Source organism: Nipponia nippon, unplaced genomic scaffold (assembly GCF_047370975.1).
Source record: "Nipponia nippon isolate SJK-2023a ecotype South Korea unplaced genomic scaffold, ASM4737097v1 scaffold_6, whole genome shotgun sequence".
Taxonomy (NCBI): domain Eukaryota; kingdom Metazoa; phylum Chordata; class Aves; order Pelecaniformes; family Threskiornithidae; genus Nipponia; species Nipponia nippon.
The window spans coordinates 64,487,211-64,505,163 of NW_028262380.1; the positions used below are offsets into that span (position 1 = coordinate 64,487,211).

General features: G+C 38.8%; 1 protein-coding gene across 8 annotated transcripts in view; it reads left to right on the forward strand.

Moving 5' to 3' along the window:
* Positions 1-17,953, forward strand: part of MAPK10 (mitogen-activated protein kinase 10) — a 182,693-nt gene that overhangs the window by 103,428 nt on the left and 61,312 nt on the right. For all 8 annotated transcript variants that reach the window (XM_087736053.1, XM_087736058.1, XM_087736052.1 and 5 more), the window contains 4 exons: positions 9,212-9,341; positions 11,689-11,747; positions 13,317-13,455; positions 14,693-14,858. In XM_087736053.1, the coding sequence (XP_087592179.1) occupies positions 9,212-9,341; positions 11,689-11,747; positions 13,317-13,455; positions 14,693-14,858 (494 nt within the window). The remainder of the gene's footprint in view (positions 1-9,211; positions 9,342-11,688; positions 11,748-13,316; positions 13,456-14,692; positions 14,859-17,953) is intronic.

Sequence of the window (17,953 nt, forward strand, 5' to 3'; positions counted from 1 at the left end):
TTTGGCTGGAGGGGTAAAGGTGACATATGTGGCAGCATTGGCTTTCTTCCCTCCCAGAACAGCACCAAGTGACACTTCGGCACCTCTGATCTTCTGTTTCTGTCTGCTTAGAATAGCCTTGCAGAGACTGCAGAGTTGGTTTTGGGAAACTAGAATTTGAGTAGCCTTTTAGGGGTTGACTTTTTTTTCCTTTTACATTGCCTTTTTTTTCCTTCCATGATTATCACATAGCAGATGATGACCTGCTGAAAATACGGTTTTAGTGCTTGGTTGAATTTTGATTTTTAATCAGTTGAGAAATGCAGCAAGAAAGATTCTAAAATAATGTTTCTTTTTCTGCAAACTGACAGCTTTTGTTCTATTTGTCAGGCAAGCTAGCAAATCTTTTAAATTATGACTGTAAGGTGGCTATGGAAGATAGTAGTTGTTTTCTATTTCAGTTTGTAGATCCAAAAATAACAGATTTATCATGTGACTGACAGTTCGAATGTGCTAGGTACTCATCTTCTGCCAGGTGCACAGACTCTGCCTCGGTGTTCGTATTTCCCTAGTCTTGTAAATTGCCGTTAAATGAGGAAACTGGACTTTTTCTGGCTTTGCCGCTTTGATGCCTAACACAACTTGAAAACTGTCCAAAATTTATACACCCTGCTGACAGTTCAGAGCACTGACTGTGAGATCTCTTTGCCAGATTCAGTGTCTTATACCCATTCTCCAAATGCTGGGCAAACATTTACTCAATATGGTTTAACTACAAATCACACTTCAATTTCCTTTGCCCATGTATTTTCTGCCACTGAATATTGATAGGTGCCCTCAGCTCTGATCCATTTTTCAGATTTTTACCTTGCTTTGTCTTAGGTAAATCCTTGACCATAGTGAGTAGTGAAGCATACTTTGGAAACCGTGAGATTGTCATCTCTTACATGTCACACACATAACGGAAAGCGTTTTGGCCTAGAGCCCTTTTAAAGCAGAATGGAAAAAAAAAAAACCAACTTGGATTCTTTCACGGACCAGGTTGAATTTCCCAGGCTTGCAGTTAACAAAAGTTATTGTCATCTAGCAGACTGTATAATGAACTAGTGACAAGAGAAATGCAGAACCAGAAAGTACTGGTTTTACAGTTCTATTCAGAAAAGGATTCTACAACTGAGTCGCTTTCAAAGCCATGTATAAAGAATTAGCAGAGTATATACAGATGAGAAGTATGTAAATATACATATTCAGCTTCCTCATGAATATTTCAGTCACCAGGCAAAATAAACCAGCACCCATTATGAGAGGCATGGCAGGCGATGTGTGAACAGTATAGCTGTTTGCACATTGCCTTTCCTGCTGTATCCTTGCACCGTCTTTGTGAGTGAGAATGGCTATGGGAGAAGTTTTTCTTGCATCAATATACAGAACTGATCAGTGGATTCCAAAATGGTTCTTGTTAGGGCATCACCAGCTCATGTAATTAGAAAGATAACTAAATTGAGGTTCAAGCTGCGGATGAGAGAGTCATAGAGGTATTTTTGTACAACTTGAGCCAAAAGGGCAAAACCTTGCACATCTGAATTGTCAGCTCGGTCAAGAGATTTTGATCTGTGCAAGGTGTGGAGCTTCTGTGTACACAGGCTTGTGGTTTGCGGTGGTGCTGGAGCTGGAGAGGATAGTCATGTTTAAGAACTGCTAGAGGTTTTGATGAAAGGGCACTTTGTTAACACGAACAAATTTGATACTTTCATGTGTGTAATTGTTTTAAAAGAAGATATCAGCAGAGCGGGTTCAGCCTAGCAACAGAAGAATTTGTCAGCAAGTAATAGAGGGCAAATTTTACTGCAGAGCCTCCTTTTTCTTAATAGATTCCAGACTGTGATTCCTCTTTTTCCCAACAATTTTCCAAGTGTGTATCTTCTTTTGCCACACAGTGAATTATTTTTTTTATTTTACAGTTTTATCCAGTAGTATAATTGGCAAAATTATAGCACATTTGGAGCCACCAGTGACAGATGTTGAGTGAACTTTTGTTGTAAATATGTTTACTAAAAATAAGCATTCCAGCCTTTTTTTTCTGTGCAATTTCTTTTACATTGTCTTATGTATGGTGGCTCGCTCATCTTCCTTCAGACCACCCTTCTGAAAGTTTGGCAGATAAGAGCTGTATCAGCATGACTGAATTATAAAATAGATTTCACAGCAAAGTTTTCAAATGTAGTTGCCCTTAGAAATACAAATTTGTTGTGCTTCCCAGTTTATCTTTGCTGGAAAGGGCTGCTTGGTTTTGGCATTTCAGGCAATGACTGTAGTACTTTAAAGAGAATGAGTAATATGGATTCAAAATTCGACTGCAGATGTCATGGATATGAAAATGATACTATTCTAATCCTTTATAAGTGACAGTAAAGGGACTGTATGCGTTGTGGGCTTGGACTTTGTGTTTGCTTTTTTAAGAATAAGCATGGGTGCATTTGGATCTCTGAACAAGTTCTTTGATATCATAAATATCTAGGCATACACTGTCACAGACCTGACTGGGGAAAGATTCCTGTTGAAGTAGTTTCTTTTAGCTGTGGCAAAGATTTGTCTGCTTGACTGCCATTTCAATAACCATAGTTACAACTGGTCATGTGAGCAGTCCGTATTTCTTTTTTTGGTCATTTCCATACCTTTTCAGACAGAAATGTGTGTAGAGCTCTTTAAATCACCTTTTCTTCTTTAATGTATGGATAACCAGAGAGCTTTGGTCTGATTTCTGAAAAAATGTAGCTCAACTAAAACATATTTCCATTTAACCAGGGCCTTTAGAGAGCTGTATTTTGCAAGGTGGGAAATAGAGTAACTACATTGTAGTGAAGTGAGTTACCTTGCTTTGGCCACAACGTTCCCAAAGGCCCAAAGGGGGGACCTGCTCCCATTTAAAATGCACTGAGGTGACAGCTTAGTTTGCCCTTTCTTATTGTCTTTGCTGCTTAGGTTTCATGTCGTCTTGGCATGTGAAGGGGCTCCAAAGGGCATCAGCTGGAGCACCTTGCTGGCAAGGTATTTGATGCGGCAGGATGCCTGTGTTTGACTCCTCTGCTGCACTTCAGCACGTGCAGTCTTTGCTGCCCCATGCAGTGAAGGAAGGAACGTTTTGAGCTCAGTCAGTAATCTCTGCTGTGATGAGGAAGCTCACGGAAGGTCTTGAAGGCTGATTTATTTATTCTGTGAAACATCCATGGCGATAGTAAAAAAATAAATGATGACTTGTGTTGCAGTCGGGGAGGCAGCTTGATTGTATTTCCTAATCCAGCTGTTACCAGCTGATTGCAAGAAGCTGTGAGCTGATGGAAATTCAAAACAAATAGCTGGAACCGTATACGGTAACAGGAAAAGTGCAGCAGTCATCCATTATGAAACTGTATGAGTAGCCATTCCCGACAACAGGTCTGCAACTGGGTCATATTGGTTATTTTTCTGGGTTTTCAGCACACAGGCTTGGTTCCAAACCTAATGAGGACATTGAAAGGCACTTATTCATGACAGTGGTCTTTGACTTGTGCTGCTTGGGGGAAATTGTTTCTGCAGGTTGGTGCATGTCTGGAATTCTTTTCTGTTGCATCATTTTCATGAAAAACATTCACTATTTTTAAAGATACTTTCTGGAGAGAAGTTTTCACTCTAAAAATATTTTTTTTCCTATTTAAAAGTAATTATTGAAGAGAGGAATATGCACTGTTTGTAAATAGAAATGTATCAGTGTCTGCCTTTAGAAACTCAGAAGTTACATGTCAAAAGGAGAGGAAAAAAAAGGTAAGAGTGAGAAGGTCTAATTTCATTCTAAAATTTGGACTGATAAGTGAGGTCAATGTGAAAACCAAACAAATAAAACCCACAAAAAAACTGTACCAGAATACACTTCAAAATGTGCTTAAAGCAAAATAATTTTTCACTTTTTTTGTTAGAGTGCTTGCCTGAAATGGGACCTTAAGTAGAGAGAAGAAAAAGCACTTAAAGTATTTTATGCTTAAAGTTTCATAAACCACTTTTACAGAAATTTTGCTTGATACAGGAAAAAGAAATTTAGCTCTTGTTGTTCCTAAAAATTACTTCTTCAGAAAGTGCATTAGTGATAGTTGCCTGAAACCAGGGGCAGGGACTTTGAAGTCAGAGAAATTACTGTGAAAAGGATTTATATGCACATCCATCTATGCTTTTCTTTTTATGTATATGTGTATATAAATTTAGATGTATATCTGTGTGTGTATATAGAACATGTTCCACTCCATATATCAGTGGTGATTGTTGAGGATGAGCTAACATTAGTGTTCTTGTTAAACGTGATTTTCAAGGTTACCAATTCTCTCCACTGATGGAGAAGTCATCACTAAATAACCAGGGTATTTTAAATACACACATCAGTGCTTTGTTTAATAAGATCAGTTTCAGCTTTCTTCCCTCTTGCTGTGCTGGGATGAAGGACGTAAGGCAAAACGCTAACATCAGTGGCAAAACTACCTTACTTAGACGGATCAAGTAATCTAGATATAAATAGCAGTGATTTGTAATAAACAGAGTTGCAGCTGGAGTCTTTCTGGAGGAAGGCAAACATGACTGAAGTTTGTCACTTTAGAAAGTAGGTGTAATATTAAGTAGCTTTTCAGAAAGATTTTAATACTATATTTGTCACAATATATATATGTAGTGATAGGTGAGAGTAATGCTTAGTGTCCCTTGGATTTCTACAACATTCAGTGAAGGGACTTTCTTAATATAGAAAGCTGTTTGCTGAGATTGCCAAGAGTCTCCATTTCACAGCCTGCCCTGGGAGACTGGAGGCTGGGAGCTTCCCTTCCTGCTTTGGGCTTCCATTCGTCATCTGAGAGCTAATAATAGTACTTTAACGAAGTACTGGCTTGAGAAAGGGTAAGCATCTTGAAAAGGATGTTTGTGCCCCATCCGAAGAATCTTGAAACTAAAGACTATCATTTGTTATCCTAGGAACCTATCTCTAAGAATCGATTTAAAAAATACATGATTTCTGTGGTTTTCACAGTCTATTCTTGGTAGAATATAATGGAAGTGATTAAATGTTAAGTTTCATTGTTGATTAAAAGGGTTATTCCTGTATGGGAAGAAAAATTTTAAGTATTTACTTGGGAAGTGTCTATTGAAATAGAAACTTGGACACGTAACTGGAGTGCTTTTCTTTGCTTTTTGAAATAGGTATAAAAATGAACATCTGGTCCTTCAAGTACATGATAACAGAGCATTGCTCATTGGTCATTACAGTCTGAACTTGAACACAATATTAGTGGTAAATGATGATCTGGGTTTGTGTAAATCTGACTAGAATGAGTTTCATTTATTTCCTTTTTTTTTTTTTTGCTGAAGTCAGCAAAGAATCTTGTTAAATGGCTGTAATTACATGTATCTCTTAGTAGTCATGAATTTATATTCACATCTGGCTAAAATTTTTTAGCTCTGCTGAATAGGTTTGTTTCAAATTATTTACAGTTTAAAAAGGTATTTTTAACACTAAACATTTACCTTGCCAAACTAGCCATAAACAGAATTTATAGGGAAAGAGTTTATTTACTGCATTTTGTGTCTGTACAGCTGCCAGAGATATGGTAGTAAACCTGGAGTTTCTGAGCTCATGTTGCAGTAAAACTATCATTTTATTACAAGACCAGGGGTGAATTATAGTCTTTATTATAAAAATAGGGCAACTGTATAAATTAAAAAATACATTCATAGTTGAGCAAGAGGTGTTATGATAGTTTCCAGAGAAAGAAGCCCAGGCTTTTAGATGCAAGTCCAGTCTCTTATTTGAGATCTTGAAATTGACTTTCACGCTCAGTCTTTTCATAGCAGTTCACAGACACTCATTACTCTCTCTCTCTTATTCCTGCTCCCTTGAGTCACCTGTTATTACAGCCACTCTTCTGCCAGTGACTGAAGTTTGTCTTAAGAAGGCTGATATATCATCAATACTAACCTTGGTGTTCCAAGGTAAGGATTTTGTGTAGCAAGCACCAGAGAGAGGACCTACGTGTGGTATCTGTAATTTCATTGTAGTAAAATGCATAGTTGGCTGTCTGTAAACAAAAGCTTCTCTCTGGTGAATAGGAAAAAAAAAAAATCAGTGCTATTAATTTACTCAGTGCAATGAATTTACATATTGACTTCTTGAAGTAGTTGGACACCTTCCATTTGATAGAAGACAATGATAGAACTGCAGTCAAGATCCTTGTATCTCAATGTAAATACCCCTGTAGAAAGGATTACTTTAGTTGTTTTATTTTCCTCCATGGTATGTAAAGGATTGGGAATGGATTATAAAAGCCAAAGGCTTAAGAAGCCTTTGGTTTTCTGATTTTTAGATTGATGCTTTTTTATCTCTTGCTTTGATGGAGAGAGAAAATTGAGAAAAGCAAATGTAGATCAGAAACTGGAGAAAATGGTTGCACAGATAAACATTCGGTGTTACTGTTTTCTACCTGCTAGTCAGTGATTTTATGACGTAACTAATGAGATTAAAATATGAGAAGAGAAAAAGTTATTAAAATGATTCAAAGAACTCTTACATAGCTCAGATGAGTCTTATGTAGACTTTTCTTCTTTTAAGAAGTTGGGTGCTCAAGTAATATGGATTATCTGAGAGATTTGTCTGCTGAAGCATATTTGAAATATATGTCCATGAATGATAGAGACAAAACATTTAACTGTTGAAAGATCATGCTTTTTAAATCCTTTGGCTTTGCATTTTATTTGTTCAATACTTTCTTAATGGAATTAAGGGGTATTTTAGTTGTGGCCTTTGTCATGCCCTGTTGTAGCTAAACTAAATGAGAATGAAAGACACAATTCTGACTGTTGCTACAGGAGGTTTGCTTTCTGCTGCGTACTATTAGGCTATAAATCACACATCTTGTTCTTCCTAACATAAGGTTTAGTTGAGTGAAATTCTCTGGCCAGAATGAAGTTAAGTCAGACTGGATCTTTGATAGCCTTATCACCTCAGTTGATTCATATATGCTTTAACTGGTGAGTGCAATATCTTTATGCGTGTGCCTAGCATGATATTAGCTGGGTCATGAAAGTTATACACCTTATTAATGAATAAGAGAAGAATTGTTACCAAATGACAGAATGGATGATGTTGGAGAGCGCCTGGTCCAACCCACCTGTTCAAAGCAGAGTCGACTAGAGCAGGTTGTGCAGGACCACTGGAAGAGTCTGGCTCCATCTTCTTTACTCGTCCTGGCAGATACTTAAGAACAGTGGTAAGATGCCCCCTGAGCCCTCTCTTCTCCAGGCTAAGCAACCTCAGCCTCTCCTTGTACGACAGATGTTGCAGTCCCTAATCATCCTCATGGCTGATCAGTGGAATTGCTCCACTATGTCCCTATCTTTCTTGTACTGGGGAGCCCAGAGCTGGACCCAGCACTCCAGATGTGGGCTTAGTGGCACTGAACAGAGCAGAAGAATCACTTACCTTGATGTGCTCGTCTTCCTAAATGCAGCCCAGGGTGCTGTTGTCCTTTTTGCTGCGAGGGCACATTGCTGGCTTGTTATCCGCCAGGACCCCTGGGTCCTTCTCTGCAAACTGCTTTCCAGACTGTTGGCCCCCAAGCGTGTAATGGTGCCTGAGGTTATTCCTCCCCAGGTGCAGTACTTGGCATTTCACAGTGTTGATAATTTGGGGAGATTCAGTATTTATTTTTACTTTTTTTTTTTTTTGTAAATTGACATTTTAATCTGAAATAGTTTTACTATAAAAATCTTAAAATGGAACTTCCTGACAGTTTCAGAATACCTGCAAGGGCAGTCATAAGAAATTTTTTTTTCTCTCTGAACATATTTTTGGGGAAAATCCCACTATCCTGCCATAAATGTCAACAGTGGAATAAAGCATTCTTCGCAAAACTCCTCATCACCTTTAGCAAATAATTATTCTTATTTGTGGGATGTATTTGGTGTGTTATTTATGCAGGAGTAATGCAGTTGAAATATTTCTTATTCTTCTCCACCTGTGTGGTTTCCAAGACATACATTGCCAACACTTTTTTACTTAGAGCACTTGTACGTTTTTGTTGGCTTTGTGACTAAGCTGATGCTTGCATGCTTTCTGCTCTGTACTTGGTCAGTAAGACTCTGTAAGTGAGTGTCAGTGAACATCTACAATAATCAGGAATTAATAAGAAAAAAAATTATAGGATTTTGAATATTTACTTTGATGGTTGAAAAAGTCATTATTTTTAGAACAGCTAGGGATTTGGTTGTTTTATCTTTTGGGAAATACACTGTGCTCTTCATGGAGTAGCAGAAAACTTGAGTCATGCCTTTCCTCATTCTTGGTAAAAGGGAGAATCAGGAAGAGGGTCTGAGGATTGTCCATTTGGGAACGTTTCTAAGAATGTGTGCTTTGTGAAATGTAGAAGTCAAAATTTGTGTAGTCAGATTTGAACCACCAAAATAAGTGGTTCAAATTCATAGGAGGTGAAGATTATAAAAATAACTGAAGATTATACAAAACATCTAAAAGTTCAAGGAGAATTTTAGGAGCCCAGCTTTAAAAGCCCACTTTGCAAACCAGAGCCTGTATTTCTTCATGTTTTCAAAATTTTTAACTAAGCATATGTAACAATTTTTTTTAATTAACAGAAGGAAATGGTAAAGAAATTTTGTGAAATGGATCTGTTTCTAGATATGTTATTGGAATTGGATGATATGGTCTTGAAGAATGATTAAATAATTTGATTCCATTAGAAATATCATAAGGAAAACACAAACTTCATTCTAGATAAAAATGGGCCATTGTTCATTGAGGCACTCGGTGAAGGTGTCCTTAATCATGACAGAAAAAGCAGAAGCCTCTCCGCTGTACCCAATGCACAGAGAGTTGCTTTATGAAACAACTTTTTGTCTCATCCAGGTTTTATTGTATTTTTATTTGAAGTTACTTAATTTTTTTTTCCCCACCCCTTGAAAATAAGTGTTAATTTCCTATGGAACTGGAGTTCAGAAGTAGTGGTGCATGCTGTCTTCTGCTGATGTGGTGGTACATGTTTCCTTTTGATGTCTTCTTTTTTCTCACTAGAAATTCTCTCCTCCTTTTGTCCCAGTATTTTTTTCAGTGGAAAAAAAGGCAAGAGTAGACTTGAGTCTCAGGAATTTGCCATGAGAAATGCAGGATAGCCTCTAAGATGCATAATCCCTGTGTTTGTGATTACTGCAGTGCTGCATATGATGCCGTCCTTGACAGAAACGTGGCCATTAAGAAGCTCAGCAGACCATTTCAGAACCAAACTCATGCCAAGCGAGCTTACAGGGAGCTGGTCCTCATGAAGTGTGTGAATCATAAAAATGTAAGTTTTGAGTCGGTAACTGGAGAAGTGGTATGTATATTGGTTTGTTAGAAAGAAAATTGCTTTGTTGGGTGCCTTTTTAAAACAGAATAAATGAAAAGTAAATTATGCTCAAAGGCTACAGTCTTTCTGGTACTATATGCCCACATGAGAGAGTGAAGATCGTCCATGTGCTTATTTAAAGGCTATGATAAATGGGGGTGCTGCTGGTAGGGTTAGGGTGACAGAAGGGGAGAGAGCAGAATACATTCTTGTCAACTCCTTATCCAGAAATGCGTAAGTAGTTGTTGGAATCCTGGCTCCATCCTCTTGTCACTGGGATTTGTGACTCAAAAGCAGTGTCCCTTGAGTTGGAGTACCCATGCACATATGTCACTCCTTGTTCTGGGCTTCATCTGAAACCTAGTCACATAGATGCATTGTATAGATTGTACAAGATGAGGGGTCATCATTGTGCAGGTTGCTGCAAAACTGCTGAAGAAAATTAAGAACCAAAACCACTTTTCCATTCTCATTCATTTGTGTGTAAGCTAATGTTGTGGAGCCAGGGACTCTGAAGCCTCAACACATTGTGCCATTCCTTCTAATCATAGTGTTCTAGTTGAAATGAACAGCACTAGCAGGTTCTAGACTTTCCTGCTTCTTACACCCACTACCTACTGTATAACATTTAGTATCCATAAGGAATGAAAATATTCCTATGCTGCAGCAAAACAGTCATTCCAGGGATGTATGTTAATTGTTAACCATCTATCTATTAGTTCGAACTATCTGCCTGACACTGCATAAGCTTGGTTTTTTGTAGCGAGATATGTAGGATTGCCCCATTGCATTGTCAAGGGATCTCCCAAGTATTTAATTTTCCTACAGTTCCTCAGTTTCTGCCGTGGCTTGGTGCCATACCTGTGTGCCTCTTCCTTTTCATTACGAGTGAATTTTTCAGTTTGCTACATGTTTACTCAGATGTTGCCTCAGATCCTGCAATGACTCTTTCTCCTTATGCAAAGCATCAATGAGCTTGAAAAGCATGATGTAAGGTGCGATTTGACACTTGTTCTCAATGACAAATTCACATGGAAATAAAGAGAACTGACCCTAAAATCGCAAAAAGCAGGACTTGTCACCTATAGTGTCCTCTACCCCAGTTCTGGGCATTGACTTATCCTTACATTTCTACTGTGTTGATCAGGACCGTACCTGTCTCTTCCCTGTTGACTTGGATGAAAACTACCTTCAGTCAGACCAATGCACAGGGCTTTGAAAATCCAGGGATGAGTGAGTAGTTCTCCCTGGAGGTGGGAGAATGATGCATTCTCACTTCATGTTTTTAATGGACTGGAATAAGCAAAGGGCAGCAGGAGCAGTATTAATTTTAAATATACAATTTTTAAAATGCTGCATAAGAGCTAATAACAGCACCACACTGGTTGAGTCAGAGTTTTAATCTGTCTGTACAGAGAAGTGCAAAGGAAGGAGAGGATTGTAAAGGCACCTGTGCAGAGGCAAGAATCAGTCAGAATATGTGGAGTAGACAGAAAGAATATTGGATCATTCCTGTTAGAAAGCCTAGAGAGGTGATGGAGGCAGGGAGGGAGACATTCAGGTGTCTTCATAGCGGCCATACTGATATCTTCTACCTCTGTTGCCCACACAAAAGGAAAGCATGGGAAATTCAGATCCCCGAGGTCACGTTTTTCCTCTATCCTGTTTCACACATTCTTATCAGTGTCTTTCAACAGCCCAGCCCAGTTTATAAAAAAAAAAAAGTTAAAAAGGAGTTGCAATATGCAAGATGTTTTTGCTCAGAATGCACATTTTAAAGTGCTTCTACTAAAAAGTGGTACCTCTCACGATGAAAGTTGTGTCAGTGTATGTGCATATGTCCCCTCAAAGGAATTGAGGCCATGTCAGAAAGAGGAAGTTCTTCTGCTTATTTTTAGTAAGATGGTCCTTGATTATTTGTCCCCTCAGATGAGCATTCTTCATATATAAGAAATTTCTGGCTGTAGCACAAGGACTGCTATGTTCAGTTGAGCTGAAGTTGGTCTTTGAACCTGTAACTTCAAAATTCAGAGTACTGTTTCACTCTTAGCATTTTGGTTTGTCACTGGTCACCACTAATCCTTCTCTCAGAAACCATTTCAAGTGCACCTAGAAGAAATCTTAGAGATCCGCGGTATTTTATTTTGAATGTTGCTGTCTTTTTATTGATCCATAAAGTGAGAAGTGTTAGTATAAATTGAGCAGAGAAAAAACAGAGTTTATCCTTTAACACACGCTTCAAAATGGGTTCAACTGCTTATGTTTATCACTTCTCTTCATCATTTTGTCTTACTTTGCTTTTCAGATTATCAGTTTATTAAATGTCTTCACACCACAGAAATCTCTGGAGGAGTTCCAGGATGTGTAAGTAACACAGGCAGTAATTAAACTAAAGCTTGAGAGATGTGTGTGGCATTATAGTGTACCTTGAATGCAATAACTCAGCAAACTACAGAAGTTATAAGCCCCTCTAACAAAGGTCATGTGTAGTCTACACTGTGGGTAGACAGATATTCTGCATTCCCATATTGAGAGCACTTTTGACACTTACAAGGTGCCAAATACCAGGTTTCCTCGGCACTGTAATAGTGTGCAAAGCCTGCTGGTGGCTTTTCTTGAGAGGATTAGCGTGTTTACGTTTGCCTTCACGTGCAGAGGAAGGGGTATGAGTAGTTAAAGGGGCCTGCTTTTGTGTTATTAGTTTGCTTGGGAAATGATGGTTGTTATGTGACTCCCTGACACGTGTGAGGTTTTGAAATGTGGCACTTCATTCTGAAATAATTTCCCATAAAAAAGACTGATTTGAAACGTTTCTTCATTTCATATTTGTTTTGATATAACCTTTGACTGCATAAAATTACTTGCCTGGGGAATTAGTGCTAGGTGTAGAGGACAACGAGCATCTCCACTGAACATTGCCATATGGCACAAGCACTACTGTGCATAGTATGAACCTACCCTGAATGAAATTTTAAATATTCAGTGCTTTATATTGTTGTACTCCTTTTATCTTTCAGTCTTTCCCATATTCTGTATACTTTGTATGGAAATGTATTCCCATTCTGTACTCTCATATCAGCAGTGGTAACAGACAGATAGCAATGGCTGAAGTCAGGCGACTACTGTTCCGGTTTTAGTATATGGAATTTCCACATAATGTTGTCACTGCAGACTTGTGCAGAGCAGGGGAGGTAACTAGTGCTGGAGAGAAGACAAGGTGTGCAGCTCACATTGAAACGGAGAGCTAGTGTTTTCCCCAAAGTTTGAGTGTGCTTTAATGTAATGTTACAGTTATGAATCAGCTGTGCTTGTGAGATGTCTCATAAGAAATGAGCTGATGTGTTTACCGCTAAAGGGGATTGGGTTAACGTCCTGCTGAGGTTGTTAGTGAAGCTTATTTATCAGCAGCACAAGACCAATTAGTTGTAAGGAGAATTGTGTGAAGTCATGCAATCTTAGGAGGTTTTCTGGAGGCATTTTGCATAGGGATGGAAATTTTAGCCTCTCAGACATCTCTAGGACTCTCCAATTCCTACGTGTACTGCAGTAGCCATCCCTCATAATGGTCAAAGGCCAAGCAGCCGTGTCATTTGGTGCTTGCAGCTCTTCTGTTTTCTGCACATTTCAGTGCCGTGCTGCCCATTTGCCCATGTAGGGTACAGTCTCTGTTGTGGGGGATGCACCAAGAAAGGGCCAGCAACCCACCTGGTTTGCTGGGACGCTAAAAGAATGGTGTCTCTGCAGTGAGGTGGTGCAGTGAGAAGCAAACACCACAATGGTACCATTATGAGTGGGCCCAGTCTGCAGCTCTGTTACTCCCAGTCACCAGAAATAAAGTGAATTTTGAAGCAAGAAAAGGCATTGTTACTTATTTGAGATGATGCTGTGTCTTCAACACAGACAATAACACTATGACTTTGCTTTTTCATTCAGTTACCTGGTAATGGAGTTAATGGATGCCAATCTATGCCAGGTCATTCAGATGGAGCTAGACCATGAGCGAATGTCTTATCTACTGTACCAAATGCTCTGTGGTATCAAGCATCTTCACTCTGCAGGAATTATTCACAGGGTAAGGGGCCTTTGGTTTAAAACTTAAGGCAGCATATGACATCATCATGAAGAGTTTAGAAACCACTTGAGTTTCTTGTATACTGTGGATCAAAGCCCTGCCTCCCAGTAAAATGACTATAAACTTATGAGTCATAGTCCATCTCCTTAGCAGAGTAGCTTCATGCTTGTCTTAGGAATGAAATTGTTTGTGAACTTAATCAGACAAAAAGGTAAAGTGATTATTAAAAAAAAAAAACCAAAAACCCAAATAATAAGCACTGGAAATCATCAAAGTGATTATGATCTCTGAAATGTGTAGATAAATGTTATTTCTCCTGAAAATGTAGCTGGCTACATCTACCACGTATGACATTCAGACACTTGGAGTTGATGCTCTAGTGTGGTCCAAGTATTGCTTGATCAGGGTCCGCGGAGGTCAGGGCATATGGTGGCATTTGCCATCACTTATGTGTGCTAAAACAAATTAAAATCCTGTTAAGGCTATATTAAATGCATCCTCTCATTTTGCTGAATGCCAGAGGTAGCGCTATGTGTGATTGTTGACAACAGAGGGAATGGTTCATGTGACTGTGAGCAGGAGGCAATTCTGAATGGATTGAAAATATTCTGAGTTAACTTCTTTATTGAAATGTGCTTTTACTAATTTGGGATTTCCAGCTGAAAAAAAAATCCAAAAATATTTCCCTTCCATTATGAAAGGAAGAAAAGAAAGGCTGATAAAACGGGTTACTAAGTGGATGTTGCTTTACAGTGTACAAAGATCTCCTTTCTTGGCATGTCGTATGTTTAGCAAAGGATGATAGATTTGGCTTCCAGATAGTCATCCAGCAAAGGATGAGCTGAATTATTATAAATGAAGCATTAAGGTATCTCCACACGTACAGTTGGAATGAATCTATTAGGCTCACAGCATTAAACAAAAAATACACTCAAAATGGTACTCTAATACTAATCCTAGTTTCTTGAACTGCTAAATGCAATTAATTTAACACTAGTAGGCTCCTGCTATCCACGTAAAGCCCCACAGTATGCCAAGTTAGACCATCTTCCAGAAGAGTTTGCTAAAGAAACAGTAGCAAGATTTTGCTGTGTGTTTGCAAGTATTTCTGATAGCCACTGTAAGTGTCAGAAGAGTTAAAAGAATATCTGAAGGGTGACCTAAAATATCAGTCCATATCACAGCTGTGCCTGGCTTTATGAAGGACAGTCATACGTCTTTTCACTATCTTTTGCAGGATTTAAAACCAAGTAATATTGTGGTAAAATCTGACTGCACGTTGAAGATTTTGGATTTTGGACTGGCCAGGACTGCGGGCACTAGCTTCATGATGACTCCATATGTGGTGACACGTTACTACAGAGCACCAGAGGTCATCTTGGGAATGGGCTACAAGGAGAACGGTAGGGCTGCAACTTCATAGCAAGCACAGTGCGACCTGAAGTGTCAGGTCTGCCTCTACAATTGTAAGGGGCACCAGAAGGAGAAAAAGAAAAAGAAAACATAATGGGAAATGACATCTTGAATTTAAAAGGCAGGTCATTTAGAGCAGTTTCTCACTGTTGTGTACTGCAGCTACAGAATGTATTTGGGATGCAGTGCTGGTGAATTTATAAGTGTGGATTGCAGAGTAATGAGAAACTTGTTCTTAGTTATGGTTGAACTTAACAAATACAATTAGCTCTTTCTGACCAGAATGTCTTTGGCTTCTGTGGCTGTGAAATAGTGTGGGAACCACTGGAATTGCTGAATGAGTGATGTGTTTTAAATTTAAGTCTGGGTCTCTGAATTGTTTGAGGGAAGAAGAAGAGGTACAAGCTGAAACAGGGAATCCTAGCCCTTCCAGAATGTCTCCAAATCCAGAGTTAGAACTGAATTTCAGGAATGGTTTCTGTCTTTGTGGTAGGTTTAACTAAAGTCCCAGGTTTCACTGACAGGTTTTATGTGGTCAAGATCTAGGTATGAATTTTTCAGTCTGAGTCTTTTGTTTAATGGAAAGTAGAGTTGGAGAGAAGAGGAAAAAGCTGAAGCTAAAAAAACCATGCATCTAATTTGTATGTAATCTCCCTAGATGTAAATAGGATTTTGCTCTGAACAGTCTGTGAGGGATCTGGATACCTCTTGGTCCCTGGAAAGATTGTGAAAAGCAGGCAGGGGGTGCTGACTATAGAGAAGCAAGTAAGGAAGAATTCACATTTTGCAGGGGATGATGGGAAAACTTTATAAGTGATTCTCATTTTGTAACAAAACTGAGAATTGCATCTGAGTGCCAGGTAGACCAGGCAGGAAAGGAGGGGATGAAACATATAGTGGAGAAAAATCTGCTATGACTCAGATTCTGCTGTCAAAAACTACCACTTGGCTGTTTGACAAGGAGACTTTTTGATGACAAATAGAGCAAATGCCAAAACCAGGAATTTATTAAAAAGTTTCCTACTTAATTTACATTGAAGAGGTTAGCTAACCTGTGGGAGAACTTTTCCTAACAGCCAGCTGCATCCTGTAAAGGGCAGTGAAACTGATTTTGGGAGCTGATTCCATGACTTAAGCAAGAATAAAGGCATGCTCACACAACCTCTTCCAAAATTAGCGAGTCTCTGCATGAATTATTTGTAATGTTCATGAATTTACAGTACACATTTTAATATGAAAGTCTAAAAAGTAGAGAATTATTAAGCAGAGTCTAGGTGTACAGAATCATTTCTAAAAAAAAAAGAATAATCTTCCTTAAAGTATTTTGTAATTGATATTTTTGGTAAGTGCCATCAGAAATTTGATCTAGGCTCAGCACGCTCTAGATAATTCCTGAGTCAACATCCAGAGTTCCTTCTATTGTGAAATGAATTATTTTGCATTTTTTTTTCTCTCCAGACATTTAGTAGATGATTACCATTGTTGTTGTTGCTGTCCCTGAAAGGACAGAGAAAGCACTTGCTTTTCACATGATTAAAATCGCACCAAGAAAAAGTTAGACACACTTTTGCGATGACGCACACAGCTGGGAAGGTACTAAGAATGTTTGCCACATCCGAAGGTCCTGATCAAATGCCCACTGAAGTTAACACAGAGACTTCCTTTGACTTCCCTGGGCAATGAATCTGGCTCAAGGTGAATGATCTCGTCTTACTTGTACAAAGCGAAAATAAAGTAAACAGAGAAAGAAAACAAAATATTTGAAAATGAAGGTCAGCTGTCTGAGGAGCCGGTGTGCTTGGAGGCTCTGATCCACCTCCCAAGGAAGTCAACAGAAAGGGTTATTCTTTGCTTCCCTGCTCTGGCCTATGCCGCCACATTACTGAAGCTCCCTTACTTTTTTATTTTTTCCTCTTACTATGTACACTGCCTGTATAAGGACTGTTCACTGCTTTCATTTTCTTTCTGCACTTGGTTGGCTAAAGATGCATAATTATAACCAGTTTGCTGCACTTCTGTGGAAGGTCCCAAAACTGTCACTATGAAGAAAACTCTGCCACTGCCTCAGGCATGCTCTTGCTGTCCCATGCCCCTGATACCTGTACCCTCCTTTTCCCAAATGGAACATTTCACCTTTATTTTGTTTTACCAAGAAATGAGTTGTTTGTTTGTTTCTTTGGTTTGTTTTGGATTGCTTTTGAAGGATAAAAAGGGGGAAGAAAAAGAGGAGAAACTGGTTGTGTAGGTCAAACATGACTACAAACTGAGGATTCAAAATTGAGAACCAACGTAGTCTTTTAAAGCATTTGAAAGCAGTTTTTTCCCCTTCGCATGCAATACAGGTCTTTTCTTTCTGTGCATACTGTGTCACTAGCTAGCTAGCCTTTTTTCTTGTAAGACTAAAAGGGCAAAAAAAAAACCCACCACGCGGGTCCAGCAGATAACATAACTATCCATATTGCATCTAAAAGCTGAAGGCAGGATCAGGAAGATGAGAAATGCTCTTAGTCTTGTTGGTACTTGTCCTGCAAAGCATTTGTTTTAGCATTTATTTTGAGTACCTATGCAATAAAAAGCAGAGTCCACACAGGTTACACTCTCCAGTTCTTTCCAGTCAGTATGTAGGTACAGAGCAGATACATACAGAGAGCTACCTATAGATAGGACCTAGGTATAGATCCTGAAGCAGGAGTTTTAAATAACCCTTAAGGGAGTGGTCTCTAAGGCCTTTACTGGTGTGAGCAGTTCCATTTGGAACCTCTTGTGTACTGCTGCAGAGAGACTCAGGCCTGCAAGACAAAGCCTAGAAACTGCCTGGCTGCAAATAGGATTTATTCCAGATGATCATTGTCAGGTTTCGGGGTTTTTTTTGCTTTTGTTTTTTTCTTTAAAAAAAAAAAAAGTTGTTTTTTCACCATAAACTCAGTGAATACCATGGGTCTGTGCAGTTGTTACTTGATCTTTACTTGCTAGCTGTGGGCCTTTTCCCAAAAATGTTGATTTTAAACTTCTTCCACCATTGTTACTAACTACCGTTGAGCTGACTGACACAGCTTTTATTTATTTATTTTAGCTTTTGTTGAGA